Source organism: Perognathus longimembris, chromosome 8, assembly GCF_023159225.1.
Source record: "Perognathus longimembris pacificus isolate PPM17 chromosome 8, ASM2315922v1, whole genome shotgun sequence".
NCBI classification, from domain to species: domain Eukaryota; kingdom Metazoa; phylum Chordata; class Mammalia; order Rodentia; family Heteromyidae; genus Perognathus; species Perognathus longimembris.
The window spans coordinates 4,146,363-4,163,941 of record NC_063168.1 but is presented as its reverse complement, the minus strand read 5'-3'; the positions used below and the strand labels follow the sequence as shown (position 1 = coordinate 4,163,941).

The following is a 17,579-nucleotide window of genomic DNA, read 5'->3' as shown; positions in this document are numbered from 1 at the left end:
CTTGCCTAACATGCACGTAGTCCTGGGTTCAATACCTCAGTATTACATAAACAGAAAAAGGCAGAAGTGGTGCTGTGGCTCAAGTGGTAGAGTGCTAGCCTTGAGCAAAAGAAGCTCAGGGACAGTGCTCAGTCCCCAAGTTCAAGCCCCAGGACTAGCAGGGGAGGGGAGGAGAGGGGAGGAGAGGGGAGGGGAAGGGAGGGGAGAGGAGAGGAGAGGACGAAAAGTTCATAGGACTCTGATCCTCCCTATCTTTGCCTCTCTAGTAACTGGGATTACAAACGTGGTCATGGGGCTTGAGCTCAGGGCCTCAGTACTGTTCCTTAGGTCTTTTGTTCAAGGCTAGCACTCTACCACTTTGAGCCACAGTGCCACTATGGTTTCCTGGTAATTAATTGGAGTTAAGAGTCTCCCAGACTTTCCTGCCCAGGCTGGTTTTGAACAGCGATCCTCAGATCTCAGCCACATGAATAGCTAGGATTGCAGGCATGAGCCCAGCTAACACTTTAGTTTTTAAGTTTGTTTTTCTTTTTGAATGTACAAGCTACTTAATTATTCAGCCAACAGATATGGAGTGCTACTGTTGTGCCAAGTCGCGAAACAACCACCAAGAAGACATTCCGAAATGCAAAAGCAAGGCAAGGCTTTATTTAGGCGAGCTGCAACTCGGGCCTCGTCCTACCCACCGACACAGCGGAGGTTAGGAGGGAGCCCCGAGCTGCGATTACACAGGGCTTATAAAGGCAAAAACAAAGTTACAGCAATCAGGTGTTCAAGCAAGCAAGATTAGGACACAGGTACAAATCTGATTGGCTCAGGGCTCGAGGCATTCTGGGGGCAGTTAGAGTTAAGCATTCCCAGTGGTTAGAGTTCTTGACCAACTGGGCCCTAATGGGCTTGTCCTGGGTTTGCTCACAGGGCCTGCTTATCTCAGGTTCACGTGGTAAAGTGGGGTTCGCGTGGTAAAGTGGGGCCTGACTTCAAAGTCTGGCACTTCACTACTAGATGGTACCAAAAGCTTTGATAAGAAGTGATCATAAACTTACTTTAAAAAGGCTGGTATAACCAGTATAAGATGTAGGAGATGGTATCCATGAACATTTGCTTGTTCATTTATTCTTGTCTGTCAACTACAGTGCTTCCTTAACCAAAATGTAGGAGACAGAAATGTTTCAATCTGCATGTACATAACAAGATAGGTTGGAGATGAGAGCCAAGTCTGTTATATGAAATTCATTTATGTTTCAGGCATATCATATATACATGACAGGAAGGTTTTCATGTGGAATTTTAAGGATTTTCTGCCTTCTTACTGATCTATTCTGTGAGGTCAGGTCTGGAGTCTTCTACTTGTGGTATCTTGTCAGCATTTAAAAAGTTGGGGATTTGAGAGCATTTCAGACTTCAAATTTTTGGAGTGCAGAATCTTAACCTGTAGCTGTTAATGCAGTGAAATCATATGTAAATGTTAATGCTAGAGTCAAAGGAATGAAGAAAAATGCTTATTGGATATTGAGTTTTACTCTGGAACGGTGGTGGTATTCTGAAAGTAGGTAGAAAGGCTGGTGGTGGCATTGTAAAGGTGACAAATGCCACGGGTGTGTGGCATGCTTTACAGTGGTTCATTTTCTATCACCTGACTTGCACGTCAGTATTTTTTTCATGGTAGTATCCTTTGTGCCCTTTTCTTTTCCCTATTTTTCTTGAGTTTGTATTATATATTAAGGTTGGAAGGTATTTGAGAAGTTTAGCCTGGTCTCTTTTGTTGGTTTTGTATATCCTTCAGAATACTGAATTATTTTCTTAGGCATATATTGCAAATATTTATTGTTAAGAGTATTCTTGTCGGGCTGGGAATGTGGCCTAGTGGTAGAGTGCTTGCCTCCTATACATGAAGCCCTGGATTACATGAAGTCCTCAGCACCACATATGTAGAAAAGGCCAGAAGTGGCGCTGTGGTTCAAGTGGTAGAGTGCTAACCTTGAGCAAAAAGAAGCCAGGGACAGAGCTCAGGCCCTGAGTCCAAGCCCCAGGACTGGCAAAAAAAAAAGAAAAAAAAGAAAGAAAGAAAGGAAGGAAAGGAAGGAAGGAAGGAAGGAAGGAAGGAAGGTTAGACATGATTTTTTAATATTATTAAATCAGTTCATTACTATTACACGGAAGAGCTGTGGTCTTTATTTATTCTATATCCAACCCTCCCTTTTAACCTCTCATTTTGATAAAGTAAAGTCTTCGGGGCTTTTCTAAGATTATGGTGTGTTTTTTTATTACTAAACTGAATTGATCACAATTTATTTGTTTACTTAGTACTTCAAAATATTACCAATATTGAACCCATTTTGCATCTCAGAGAAAAATCCCAACAACTCATAATATTTTATTGATTTATATTTACTACTAATCTGTTGAGGATTTCACATTTATTTTCATAAGGGATATTGATCAGTTCTCTTCTGTTGGGTTTTTATTCTAATTTAATAAAATAAATTTTATAGTTTTCCATTACATCCTTGGAGAGAAAGTGGACTGGAATTTATTTATCTTTAAACATGTGAAATATTTCATTTTAAAACTATCTGACTTGAAAGTATTTTTTACTTTGTATTCTACTTTGTTTGTATTCTCAGGATTTTAAGTCCAGTTTCTTGTTTTTCATACATTAGTGTTTTTCAAGAAGTTTCCAGTTTTAAGATGTTCTCTTTTTATTAGTGTTGTTTTCTATTGTAAAATTAACATCTCTGTCCTCTTAAAATTATAAAGCCTTATATATTGTTTTTATCTGAAATTGTACTTATTTGAGCTTCTTTTTATTCAATAGATTTGTGTGTGATTTGCCTGTCATCATACATAGCTTATTTTTAATTTTGCTTTTGTTTTTCCTATGTTTAGGGCTTGTAAAATCCCTTCACTTTATATGCTATGGATGACTTTGTTTTCCCCCACTTTTGCCTTCCTTTGTATTGTTCTTTGGATTTGCTTCATTTTTGTGTGTGTGTATGTGCCCGTTCTAGGGCTTGAATTCAGGGCCTGGGTTCTGTCCCTGAGATTTTTTTTTTTTTTTTTTGCTCAAGTATAGTGCTCTACCTCTTGTGCCACTGTTCTACCTCAGGCTTTTTGGTAGATAACTGGAGATAAGAGTCTCACAAACTTTCCTGCCTAGACTGGCCTTAAACCTAAATCTTCAGATCCTCAGCCTTCTAAGTAGCTAGGGTTACAGACATGAGCCACCAGCGCCTGGCGTTTACTTCCATTTTTTAATTGATTCTTTAACCCAAAAAATTTCCTAGAGTGGGGAAAATAGCAAAAGCCTTTAGTTTATGGATTTTTATCTTAGGCAATCTTTGTGCCATCTCATGGTTTTATATTACAGAATTTTAATATTTTTCCTGCAAATAGAAAGAGTTATTTGTATGTATATGGTTTGTGCTTTATTTCAGAGATCCTAGGAGATTTTTGTGTCTACACTGTATTTAGTTCCTGTCCTTATAGGTTTTGGTGGACTGGTGGGTAAAGAGTTCTGACTGTGAAACAATACTTTTTGGAATTTTCAGAGCTTTTCTTGTAACTCACATCTAAGTAATACAACCAACTCCTTGCCTACCGCTGCTGTGACTAAAATACCATGCATATCTGAGAAGGCAGAGTTTCCTTTTAGCACGAAAAGTTCTTTTAAATCTACCAATTTAACTTTAATAATCTTTCCAAATTCTGTAGCTTTTCTTTGTAAAAGCAGGAGCATACCATGGATTTTTTAACCTATATAATAATTCAATTTTTCTTCATTTTCTTCTAAGGGCATTTATCTTCTTCTGATGCTGTATAAATGCCCTAATTCTGCTCACTCTGTATTGCGCTCTACTTCATATATGAAGGTGTGCGTACACACACAGGGGCGTGCGTGTGTGCGTGTGTGAGTGGATGAGACCTACACTTTAGTTAATGTTAATATTTCCAGTCTGCACTCATTTCGCTTGCATTTTTATGACGTCTTTTTTTTATTATTATTTCCTTTGCTTATTTTCCCTGAGGTGTGAAAATCTCTAAATACTTGTGGTGACAGTGAGATCACAGAGGCAGGGCTGGGTGTGAGAGGCCCAGTAGGAGTGCCTGTTCAGATGAGCGCGGCAGGGCAGAGACGAATCTGGGCCGTGGGTGGGGAGTAGAGCAGAGTATTTCCTCTGGAAGGTTGCAATTCAGGTTTGGTGTAGACAAGCCACCTCTGAGAGGTAATTGACTGCCTGCCTCCTTTGGTCACTGGTGACCCTGTCCTGGAGTAAGACTGAGGTCCAGGCATAGGGGTGGGTGGGGCTTCTTGTGGAATCACAGTGTTTCTTGAACTTGAGCTTAGATCTCCTTGTACTACTTACATCTCTTTTTTTTTTTTATTGCTCAGATTTCCTGTACATCAAGAAGGGTAAGGTCTGTTTAAATATAGCTCTGCAGGAGTATTTAGATATATTCACGGGATAAACCATTTCTGAATACTCTTGAGGACCTGCAGACAAACCAAACCTGTGACCTTAAATTAGCAGTATCTTAGAATGAAAGTTCCACCTGAAATGCATCTGATAAAGAGTTAAACTATTTTCACCAAGTAGGATGTGTGCAGCCCGTCTCCCTCTGCGATGAAATGCCATTTTCCCTGATTTGATCACGCCTGTTCTCCTTAAGCCTTGCTTCTTACGGTGCTGTGTGCTGTGCATGGTAATTAGGGACTTCTGCTGTCAGGGGCACGATGCTCCCGGTGGATTCTTGAGCTCCCCTTTCCCCAGAGCTTAGAGCCTCACCCTTCCCAGGCACGGTCTGGAGTATACGTATTTAAGTGGTAGGATTTGAGAGAACGTACTCGATAGCAAGACTGTAGAGAAGAATCAGCCGCGGATGTTAGGTTTTAATTGAAGTTTAGTTGGAGCTTCGGTGAGGTGAGATTGTTATGACAGATTTCAAAATGTAATGATAGGAAAATGAGGTGGGTTCATCAGAGTCGGAGTAAATAGGAAACGGCAGCTCAGCAACTCAGCGTGAAACAACAGCTACAAACTCTCAAAACCTGGAGTAATTAAAATTTACATTGTGCAGCCCTCCTTCTCAGTGGGTACCTTTCCAAGGGAAGCAGTAATTTTATTGTGAAAAGTATAAACACAATTTTGGAGACGTAAATTATATGCACATTTTAATCTCGTTCATAAACACAGGAAGTTTTCAGAATGTAAATATAATCAAAGCACAAACTATAGCTAAAAGCAGACTGGAGATAGACCTCAGAAGGCAAAAGGTGCAGTAGTCTACTTTTCCCGTGCCTGCCTGCCCTTCCTTGTCCCTTCTGTACTTCTAGAAAAGATGGGGGGAGATATCATCCTTCCATTTCTGGGGATACCAAGCGTTGCCCCTCTAGGTTTTCTTAATGTTATAGGAGGAATAGAAGGTTTAACCCTTGGTCTTGCATTCTCTCCTACCCACTTTCCTATTGGTCAGTGCATATGATGTTGAAAGTTAGTGAGTGAGAGATGGTGACTCAACGTAATAGAATTTGCAGATGGGAAAAGGGAGGAAGTTTACCCGGATACTATCAGAATTGTTCATTTCCCCACTTAAAGGATGGACATTATTTCTGCTTGAACCAATCCTGAGGATTGAACTCAAGGAGACAGAAATCAGAGAAAATTTGGTGCTGAGAAGATAGATGTGGATTCTCCCTGTCTGCTCCTGCTGCCAGAGGATTGGGAGACAAAATGCTTTACTCCTATGAGTCAAGTCGTTGATTTGGCCAGAGATTAGCTCCAAGATTCCAAATAACTCAAACTTTCTGTGGTACTGTGTCTCATGAATCCACTCAATCCAAACAGAATACTAGGAATCCAAGTCAGTACAATATACTTGTTGAGTCACCAGGGGAAAAATGTTCCAGAAAAGGCTCAAAGTCCCCCTCTGCCACACTATCCAAGCTGTGATTTAAGGGCTGTGATGGCTTGATCTCAGCCCCTTAGTCCTTGTCTCAGTTTGGCTCCTCCTCTGCTGTGTCAGAGGTCTCCCTGGTAGGTAATGACCTGGTGTCTGCCCATCCAGACCACTGAAGTTTATGGTTGGACCTGGCACCTATCTGTATTTCTCTCTCTACTGATTCCCTTCACATAGTAGGGTTATGAAAATGTTAAGATCGTGATTATCCAGTTATGAGGAGTCATCATTAAGCAACCTTTTGTTTATATAAACCATATCAAATGCAATTCAAGTAATCAGGAGAAGCTTGACTTCAAGGAATCAGGCCCAGGGTTTGATTGGAAGAGTTATTTTTAGTATGTTGTATGGATAATGTGAGATTATGGTTTAATTGTTCTAACATAAAAATAGGAGGTATATTGACAATTTAGCTTTTGTTCTGTCATCTATAGGAATGTTTGGAAACCTGTAGGTAGAATGAAAGAAATGTTGTGGATATAGGATCTGTTTTCCAGTTGAGACAGCTGATTCTCATTTCTGAATGCCAAGGGCAGGGACATTACAGTGGACTATAAAGCCACCACTTGAATGAGACTTTACCATATACCTTTTGAGATGGTGTCCCAGGCTTCCCTTTGATAAGTTAGACTTTACAAAGGGAGGTGACATTTTATTAGGACAGTCTTTGTGATGGGGACATGTTTCTGAAAGAGAAAATATCTACCACTGTGCATCAGGCATCCTCTGTTCTGGTATAATTCTATGTGGCCTGGGCCAAATCATGTCCATGTTCCGGGCCTCAGTGGGGAGACATGAACAAATGACAAATTCTAGGTAAGAGAAGGTCTCAGTCAAGTATGGTGCAATTTCAAGTTTCACACATCTTCCCTAACCCTGATCCATTAGGGTCGACTATTTCACAGGCAATTTTCTACCTCCAAGAAAAGGGAAGAGGTTGGCATACATGGGAGGGTATTAAAGTTGTGATCTTTGGTAAAGCCGCCTTTATCTTCAAAACTCCTAGAGCTGATTCTGACAGGCCTTATGTTCCTCACAACTACAGGAAGAAGTTTGTTATTTATTTACTTGTAAAAGTCACGTACAGAGGGGTGACAGTTACATAAGTAAGGTCATGAGCACATTTCTTCTCAGTGTAACCCCCCCCCCCCGCCTCTTTTTCTCCTGCTTTCTCTCCTCCTCAACTTCCCCTCCCCCCCCAGTTGTAAAGTTCATTTCCAACATAGTGTCTAATGACTGTCACAGTTGCATTAGTTCACCTTTTGTCCTGCTGTTTCTGTGATTCCTCTTCCCTTCCCCAAGTCAGATAAACTTATATCCAAGTCAAAGAGTACCAAAATAGAAAACAGCGACAACAGAATAAACCAAAGGGGAAAAAAGAAAGAAAAAAGAAAGAACTGGAAATAGTATACTAAAAACAAAACCAAAAACCTCTTGTTTCCATATCTTGGAGTTCATTTTGATTAGCATCATTTTATATGGTCATATGTACATAGCTGTTGAGCTATTGTGATGCTCTACTGGGACTATCCTAGGCACATACTAATTATTATAAATGAGGGAAACCATACAGTCTATGTTTCTTTGGGTCTGGCTCACTTAATATGATTTTTTCCAAGTCTCCATTTCCTTATGAATTGAGCAATGTCATTCTTTCTGATAGAAGCATAGAATTCCATTGTGTATGTATACAACATTTTCTTGATCCATTCATCTACTGAAGGACATCTGAGTTGATATCATATCTTGACTGTTGTAAACAATGCTGCAGAAGAACACTGTTGTGCTGGTAACTTTAGTGTGCCTTTCTTTGTGGTCATTTTGGTAAATGCCCAGGAGTGAGATTGCTGGGTTATAGAGATGCTCTATGTTTATTTAGTCTTTTAAGGACCCTCCATACTGCTTTCCAGAGTGGTTGAACAAGTTTACATTCCCACTAAGACTGTAGTAGAATTGCCTTTTGGCCACATCCCCACCAGCATCTGTTATTATCTGCTTTCTTGATAATGGCCATGTAGTTTTGGTTTGCATTTCTTTTATGGCCAGAGATGTTGAACATTTCTTCATGTGTCTATTGACCATTCCTCTTTCCTCTTTAGAGGAGTCTCTTTTTAAGTCTTTAGCCCACATATTAATGGGTGGTTGTTTCTTTGAGGATTTGTATTGGGGGGGATTTAATTTTTTGAGCTTTAAGTATATTTCAGATATGAGGCCCTTGTATGTTGAATAGCTAGTGAAAATAGACTCCCAATCTGTGGACTTTCTACTTATCTTGCTACCTATGTTGTTTGCCAAGCAGAAGCTCTGCAGCTTTGCAGGAAGTAAATTGATTCCTGTCTTCACCCACTGTCCATTAATAAACAAATGTGTAGTGCACACATTGCATGGTGTGTGGAGCTTGGTTCAGAATGACACAGGAACTTGTGTTCCTGGTCTGTGTGTTCTATGTTATTAAAGAACCAGCTATGGGATTTCAGTCACGCGAGGGCTATGATGAGGTGATATCATAGTGGGAGAGAGCTCCAGGGTGACAGATGGCCTCAGACACTCGGAGGAAGCTATGGGTGAGCTATGATCTAAAGAACGAATTGGAATTATCCAGAAAACTACGGCAGGTACAGATGGCATTCCTGATAGAGAGCTATGAAGAAGAAAGGGCAGTAGGATGTGAGTAGAGATCACAAGAAAGCTCTATTCTAGAACTTCCTTAAGTTATAGGTCCCAGAACATGATTGCCCTAAGACCACATGTGGTATCTCCACTGGCAGTTCCTTGCTGCCTTCTTGTCCCCACAGAACCATATGCTACGTTCCAGGCTGTGTGTAGCCAACAGCAAACAGTCTCTCTGGAACTTAATGTTGTTAACAGTGGGCTGTGACCTGAAGCCACCCCACCTCAGAGGCCTTGGGACCACTACAGACAGCCCCGGGCAGCATAGTGACAGCCACGCAAGTGGCTCTGGGCTGTGGTGTCCAGAGATCTCATTTCTTGGTCTTTCAGCTTGGGACCCATCAAAATAGAAAGTGTGGCTTTGAGAGCTGTGAATGACTAGGATTTCCCATAAGCCGTAGCAGTCACTGCACTCACAGAGCCCATGGAACATGGTAGCTTTTGCAGCAACCGCAATGGCCTCTACCCTGTGCTGGAGCCCAGGATGAACAGGGCTCAGATCTGTGCTTCCTGTTCTGTGCTCCGTGTGTAGGAGTCTCTCTAGGTGTTGCTGTGGCCAGGAGACGCCAGGTCAAACCCCTGGGGCAGGCCCGTGAGTGTGGTACTGCTACCAGGCGAGGGGAAGCAAGGAGCCTCAACAGGAGTCAGCTGTTAGGGGAAGAAGCTTATCAATAAATCCCGCCTTACGTATTCCCACACCAAACCTCTGGTGAATTTTTCCCCACTAATTGGGAACCTCACATGTCACCTTCTCTTTGTGACCATAAATCTTCTAAGAAACCTAATTTATTTTTTTCCCCCTTTGTTTCAGGAGACTAGATCTGGAGAAAGCAACAGCTGTGTTGAAGAAATAATTCGGGTAAGGATATTCTTTTAAAAACTATTTCAAAAAAGAAGGTAGAAAATTAAAAAAAAAATCAGTGTGTTGAGCATGCATTCCAAAGAGAAAGGATTCCTGGAGTCACGTTTTCAAAGGTAGCTTGTGGGTTGTGTGTCATTTACTGTTTAACATCTACCTTTTTTTCTGGGAGAAAACACGCAGGTTGCCTAAATGACACGTAACAAAAATAACACTTCTTTGAGAAGCCTAGGAGCTTATCCACACAGGTGCCTTTGTGCAGACTGGGGTGGTACTCAGGTATTAACGTGATCAGGTGGAGGACAGAACAGACTGTAGTTGAAAAATATGGAGGCACTCACATTTGGATACACCCATTTATCACCCTACTATTTAAAAGAGTCAGGCAGAGGTTGCCTTGCGATTTTTCTTCTGAACTTAATTAGAATCAGGCGTACCTGACAGATAGGTAATGCTCAGAGTCTGAAATGTATTCCTACATTGTTTTTCATGTTATTAATTTCCTTGTCCTTACCACCATCGCCCTGTATGCATTCCTGCCATGAGCTAGTTTCCATGCAGGCTGACAAGTGAGGCTGTTATGCGGGCTTGCTGTTTCCAGGAGAAGTCCAGTTTATAATCAGAAAGTCATCATCAACCCAGAGTTTGTCTTTGCTCATAGTTTTTCCAGGCGAGTCCTCTAATAATCTGTGGCTCTCAGAAAACTGATATTACACTGGGCAAAACTCCAGTGCAAATTAGACCAGGTATGGTATCAACATTCCTACAAAAACTGTTTTGACATGTTTCTAACTTTTGGACATTCTATATACTTTGACTTGAATTATTATATTACAGTATTGTATTAAGTTAATAGTAATTACTTGGTTTAAAAAAACAAAACCGGGCTGGGGATATAGCCTAGTGGCAAGAGTGCCTGCCTCGGATACAAGAGGCCCTAGGTTCGATTCCCCAGCACCACATATACAGAAAACGGCCAGAAGCGGCGCTGTGGCTCAAGTGGCAGAGTGCTAGCCTTGAGCGGGAAGAAGCCAGGGACAGTGCTCAGGCCCTGAGTCCAAGGCCCAGGACTGGCCAAAAAAAAAAAAAAAAAAAAAACACATTTTTTTTTTTTTTTTTTTTTTTGCCAGTCCTGGGGCTTAAACTCAGGGCCTGAGCACTGTCCCTGGCTTCTTTTTGCTCAAAGCTAGCACTCTGCACTTGAGCCACAGCGCCACTTCCAGGTTTTTCTGTATATGTGGTTCTGAGGAATGGAACCCAGGGCTTCCTGCATGCTAGGCAAGCACTCTATCACTAGACCACATTCCCAGCCTTGCTTTAAAATGTTATATGAGTAAATTTTCTAAAATAAAATATTTTTCTTTATGGAAAGCATTATTTGACAAATCTTGTAACTCACAAATTAGTCAGGATAACCGGTTGAAGTTTTATTTGTTGAATTCATAATTATTTATTTTCTTACATAGAAGATACATATCAAATCACATAGCTTTCTTTCTGGCATTTAGGTACACATTAAATAACATTTACACTATATTTTATCTGTATTATTTATTTTGTCTCTGTCAAATTAAACAGCTGATAATATATGGTACTGATAGATGTTTTCCTTTTTTTCTCTTTCAAAATAATCATACTTGAGATTTCAAATATCCATTTTTAAGCCATCCTTTGATTGGCTCTTGTTTATATCTATAAAATGATAACACTGGAACTCATCAACACCCTCTTTGCTTTCCATAAGTAGAGGGACTCTACTGTTTTATCACTTCTTGAAAGAAAGCTATCTTTGGCTCTTTTCCCCATACAAACACACTTTTACGTGTTTGTTTATTTGTTTTGTTGTTGCAGTTCTGAGGCAGGGTCTTGCTTTATAGCCGAGCTTGCCAGCACATTCAGCCTTCAAGTCTGTAAACAGGGTTTACAGATTACAGTAGTCAAGCATTCAAAGCTTTATTATGTTTTCTGAAGAAAGCTAATGAGCTTCTCATGCCCTCTATTACACCTTCATATGGTATGACTCCTAACACCTCCATTGGTTATAAGTCTAGGCCCTGGCTCATTGGTCTTTTCTGTGCCTGGTTTCTGTGCATTGTCTTTGTGGAACCTGGTTTTTCTGTTGAAGTAAACCTGATGTGATCAAGGTCACTAGAAGTTGTTGTTTGTAGCCATCGAATTTGTGATAGTATTTTCTTGTAGTGATGGAAGAGGAGAGCCATGGAAAAGGCTTTGAAGTGATGAAAGTTAGGGTATTCGTGCACTTTACATGGGGTGGGGGGTGTGATCAGTGGTGGGTGAAATAAGCATGCCCTTTGTCTCCTTGAACTGATGGTCTGCTGGGAGACATAGATACTAATTTTTCAAAGATCACATAAGTAAGCATATAATATAAACTGTGTTAAATAGGAATTTATTAAAGCTCATCATAGGGTACCATGACCTTCCTCAAGGTCAAGAACAATGAATAGAAAAACAACTAAGGATAAAAATGGTGATGATTGCAAGCAAAAGAAATGGAGAAGCTTGGCTAGGTGAGGTCATGACACTACAGGGAAGGCCACAGAGGACGGGCAAGCCTAGGCCAGAGAGGTGAAAGGAGCCAGATCATGCTGACTCCTTTGGCCATGTTCAAGGTGCTGTCAGAAAAGGATTCGGTGAAGCATTTAAACAGAGAATGGTGTGTGATCACATTGGCAATCTCAAGAGTACTACTCCGGCTGCTGTGGAGGATGGAGTGAGGGGGGTGAAGAAAAGCAGCAGGAATGGGTAGAAACCATGGCAGGAGTCCCAAGGGTAGATGCTTAGAGGTGCCCTTACAGGAGTCTTAGGAGGGATCCTGATTTAGGATTTTTTAAAAAAGAGAGAAATCATAAATGTGTTTTTCTACGTGCTAAATTATAGTGCCTTTGAGACAGCTAAGTAAACTTACGAGAGGAAAATGAACCGAGCCTGGCACACAAGCAGAGGCCTTAGCTGTAGCCTAACATGTTGAGTTAATTCAAATATTATTGGCAGTAAACCCACAGAAATGGCCATATCTTCCTGGAAAGAGAGACTAGAGACAAAGAAGTAGCAAAAGCTTTAAATTCTCACATTGAAAGGTCAACGAAAAGAAAATCTGCTGGTGAATAGAAGGGAGAGGAAGTAACCAGAAAGATTGAATAACCATAATGATGATAAAGAGACACAGACCCAAGGGAAGAGAGTTTCACATCCTAGAGTGTGCAGAGCGAGTTTTGAGAGAACAAGAAAGACACTGAGCCTTTTGCTGCAAAAGGGAAGATCTCATTTCCACATGATTATGATATAAAAGTACCAGATTGCGTATTTGTGCACAGTTTTTAATGAGCAACATTACCAGTCTCATCTTTAGTGTCTTCCTTTTCTTTCTCTCATTTTTGCTGAGGTGACGATTCTCAAAGCATTTGGATATCACATTGTCTTCTGAAGTATAATTATTTTTTTATTCTTACTCAGAGAATTTTAATCCTGGGACCTAATAAATCTGTGTGTTAATTGCAAAGTTCTCTTAACCAAGGGCAAAATTATAACTGAGTTCTCTGAAGATGGATCATAAAGGCTAGAAGCCCTCATGGCTGACATATGTTTGTAACAGACAGTTTTCTAAGTTATACAGTATTTCATCCCCAAAGGTTCCCGTGCTGTAATACTTTGGTGCTTCTCGTAGCATTATCCATTAAGATATAACGGCATTAACATTTGCTCAGCCCATAAAAGTGGTTTATAACTTAATGGGGGGAATGAAGGGCAGGAGCCTACAATGCGCAAGACAGCTTTAGAAGGCATTTGTGGAGAGCACCCTTAAGACACAATAGCAAGGAGCCTAGCAAGTAGGCTAGAGCTTGAGGTTCTAGTTTGAATGTAAGAAATAAATTTAGAGGCCCCTTCAGCGTAACACCAGAGAAAATTACATTCTTGGTTTTCATCATTCGTCACTAATTTAGTTCCAGTGTGCTGTGATATATTCATAGTGGATATTTACCGAGAGTTGCCTTTCTGTTTATGTGAAGAGTACTTGGTTCATTCTGGAGACCCAAATCAACTTCCTGACATGATAATTGACTTCAGGCAAATAAAGAGAACTCATTTTTCCTCCGCTTTCTGGAAACTAAAGGGCCTCCTGCATAAGCTGTCCAGCTGTGGTCTTGGGAGGTTTGCGAGCTGAGAAACAGTGTCCTGTGTGATACACATTGTTATAGCTTGTCACATGTTTAGACTCTGGATGGTAGGACAAGAGAAGCCTTGTGCATGAATGTCTGCATACTCCTTAACGCACATGAAAACATATTAGCCATCCTGTGCCTACTGGGAAATAAAGAACAAAGAGATGACTTGTTTCCAGTGACCTACTTGGGTCAGTTGCAGAGCTGGCTCAGGTCAGATCACTCCGGCTTCAGGCCAGACAGGCTTTTGCTTGTTTCCTTTATAACTTATTTCATTTGTTTCATATGGCAGAGATTTCATTAGTGACAAAATGAAGCTTATCAATGGCCAAATCGATCCAGGTGGAACTGTAGAGAGGCCCCCCCCTTGCCCCCATTAATATATCATTATTTGTTGTAGGAAAATAAAATCAAACCAAAGGAAATCTGATGTTGGCCTAGAGAAATTCACCGTGCAAAATCTAGTTTTTCCCAAGATGTAAATTAGTGTATTTGGTGATGTTTTGTTTTCTTACTGCATTTAGCCATGTGAATAAGAAGTAATACACTCTTGTATTTCTTTATATTTGTAGATACAGTCTCAATAGATGCTGTTAGATTTGCCCTTTTCCCTGGAACCAGAAGCCCTGACAAAATGAGTGCTCTCCCAACTACCGAAGGTGTCCTGGTCCCTGTGAGGCCAGCAGCCTGTTCCTGTGTGCCAGGGGTGTCCTGGTTGGTCCCTGTGAGGCCAGCAGCTTACTCTTATCTTTCAGAACTGTTTGGCTACAGACCACAGGCTACGCAATGATCGTGGAGCGACTCCGTGTTAGTAGAAGTAGGGCAAGAGGCCATGCTAATTCGTAATACATTCTGAGCTTTGTAGCTATAGGAACCTTGAAGTCCAGATGCTCCTGCTGAGAACGTTCAGAATGAATCCTCTGCCTCCATTAGAAAGTGCACAGGCATTTGGAGGGCCATCTGGATGGAAGGCCAAGGGAATGTTAACAGCACTGGTACCTAAAAGTCTATGCAATGATGGTTTCTACCCTAACAGCACTGGGTTCTCATACCATATTCATTCTTTTCATGGATTTTTTTTAACATTCTAATGTACAGTTTTCTTTGTGAGACAGTTGGGAGAACTTGAGCGCTGTATTAGAGGACTGATATTGAAAGTGCCCCATTTTGTATGTTTTCTGCAAGGCACAGTAACACAACTAAGAAATGAGGGGCAGGACCTATCTCAAGAAGGAATAGATGTGTTCAAAGAGTTGGACATTTGCTACAAGAAAAACTTGGCAGTTGGGATGACTGAGTTAAAGGATGAATGTAGGCAAAAGCCAAATAGAAATGTGTGCCTTTCAGGATCAGAACTTGTTTGGCAGGTGACTTGCAGAGTCTAGCCCCAGTAACACAAAACAAGATGATAGAAGCTGGAATTGAAGCTGAGGGGCAGTGCCCGATTCCAGTTTATATGTGGCACGTGCAGTCACGCCGTCTACATAATGGAAGACTTACTCACCCCAGAGTGGCCATTCTCTATGGCCACTGTGGCAATGCCTGGCAGGGTCGGAACATTGCTGTGTGCAATGCACCTGTTGCAGCAGCAGCTTCTCATTGCCCTCTGCAGGTGCTTCACATCCTGGGTCCTGATGGGTGGGATGCACCCTTGTCAGTAATTGGGGGTAGCTATTTGCAGCCAGTGCCAGGGACCCAGCTTTAAGCTAAACCAGTGCAGATCTTGCCTTGCCAGAACTCTTGTGATCCAGTTTTCGGACTCCTAGACACTACTCTCTCTTTGCTAAAGTTAAAGCACCTTATTTTACTTTAGGCACATCCCCCTCTGACTGTGTAGTAGAGTCCCATTTCCAACAGTAGCCCACTCAGGAGCTACTGGGGCTCTTTCTCTCTTCACTATGCGATCTCTCTATTAGCATCCTGCCACTGGGGCACGCATGCATACAGTATTTGCGTCTCACCAAATAGGGAGATAGAAAGGAAATAAAGTTTGTGCAGTACTTAATTCCCTGTATCTTTTTTCTTCTTCCTAGATAGACTTATCTAGCCAAATTGCATCTTCCTTTGTATTTCCCCACACATCTTCTGTCCTGTGTTGTATGGTTTCTCTTCTGCCACACCTTTGTCCAAATGGGATTGTACCAAAGTGACCACCCAAAGCCTGCTTGGTGGGTCTGGCTAAGAATTGGATGCTACTGACTGCAGGATCCATAGTAAAGTCTCATGCCTCTACTCCCACCGGCTCCTTGGTTTGATGCCACCTGTGTGGTTGTTTTTTCTCTGTCTCCTCAGTGGTCCTCTCTTTCTGCATCTGTCCTAGATAGCCAGTGTCACTTCTGGAGGCTTATCTGGTCACCTACCATAGATCTCTGGCTTCTGGTAACACCATCCATGTCCTGAAGAGCTCTGAATATATGTCTTAAACTTAGTCTGCTGCCCACCCATCCAGCTGGCCCCAAATTATTCCACTTCGACATGTCCTGAGCACCTCCACCTGATGTCATCTCACACATCCACTTTCTTTTCCTCTGGTGTGAATTATTCTCCTACATGGCTTCCCATACCTTTGGATTTGTCTCCTCATTCACACTTAGTTCTTCCCCAAGCCTCTCAGATCTGTCTCTCTGAATGGAGTCCATCTTTTACATCCCCAGACCCCACAAGGGTCTCCATCTTTAGCTCACCACCTTTTCCTGCCAAGATAAATCCAAAGAGCTATCCACTGGTGCGTCTCTACCAGCTCTGCACGAAATGAGCACAGCGAGCTTCCCAAAGCATGAACTCACGGAACACATTTTAGTGGGTTCTGTGGGTTCAGCACAGATTCAGGTTCCTGGGGGTGGTTTGCAGAGCCACATATGCTTTGGCTCTCAGGGTTCTTCTGGCCTGTTCTTTATCCACCCTCTACCTCACACTTTATTCCTCTTCCTACCTGGAACATGTTCTGCCTGCAGGTGACCGATTCCTCTTGTCTTCCAAGGTTCCCTAGGTGTCACTCTCTTAAGAGCCTTCCTAATACTCCAGGTCTGAGTTCGATGCCCATGGACCCTTTACTCTTACTTCAACACTTACTACACAGTGGTCTTTCCTAGCTCTTGTTAGCCACCTATCCCCAGGTGTTCATAAACACTGAATGATATTGACCTTTTGTTCAATGTTTGTCATTGATCTCACCTTGTTGTTCTCCAGACCTACAACAAAGAAGTTTGAGGGGTTATTGCCCCCTAAAATATTAGCTCTCCAAGAACTGCCAAGCCTGATAATTATCCAAAAGCACTAGCGCATACTATAAAAGGAGCACAAATTTGAGAGAGCTGAAAAATCACCTGCTAAGTCCCAGTGGACAGAAATGGAAAGAAATCCAGCAGTTAGTGAGGCATGCATGTCAGGAAAGCTTAGACCTTTTGTGTCTGCCACTTGTATCTTGATTATCCTTTATGAAGTGGAGTTTTTCATTTTTATAGATGATGAATTTTACAAGTTGAAGAAATCAAGATAATAAGTTTGCAGAGATAATTTGGCTAATTACCATGTTGCTGCTGGTAGAATCAGGGGCTGCAAGTCAAAGCTATTTCCACTGCTAATGTGCTGTGTGTAAAGCAGTTCTTATAACAATTAAAACACATCTATCTACAGTGAGCAACGCAAGACACACATTTTAAAATTGTATTTATTATGAACACCATGCACAGCGTTCTCTGTTATTTTTTCAAATTGAGGGTTGTGAAATTACATTGATTTGCTGCAAATTACTATTGTATACACATAGAGCTTAGAAAAATTATTTAAAGGATAGAAAATGGTAGTTTGAAGATGCAAGAGGTATAAATGAGACCATCTATCTAAATAATCTTTCCCCACACCACACCCCCCCCCCCCCATGGTACTGGGGCTTGAACTTAGGGCCT

General features: G+C 41.4%; 1 protein-coding gene across 3 annotated transcripts in view; it reads left to right on the top strand.

Moving 5' to 3' along the window:
- Window positions 1-17,579, top strand: part of Aff3 (AF4/FMR2 family member 3) — a 478,613-nt gene that overhangs the window by 257,979 nt on the left and 203,055 nt on the right. For all 3 annotated transcript variants that reach the window (XM_048352397.1, XM_048352395.1, XM_048352398.1), the window contains one exon: window positions 9,440-9,487. In XM_048352397.1, the coding sequence (XP_048208354.1) occupies window positions 9,440-9,487 (48 nt within the window). The remainder of the gene's footprint in view (window positions 1-9,439; window positions 9,488-17,579) is intronic.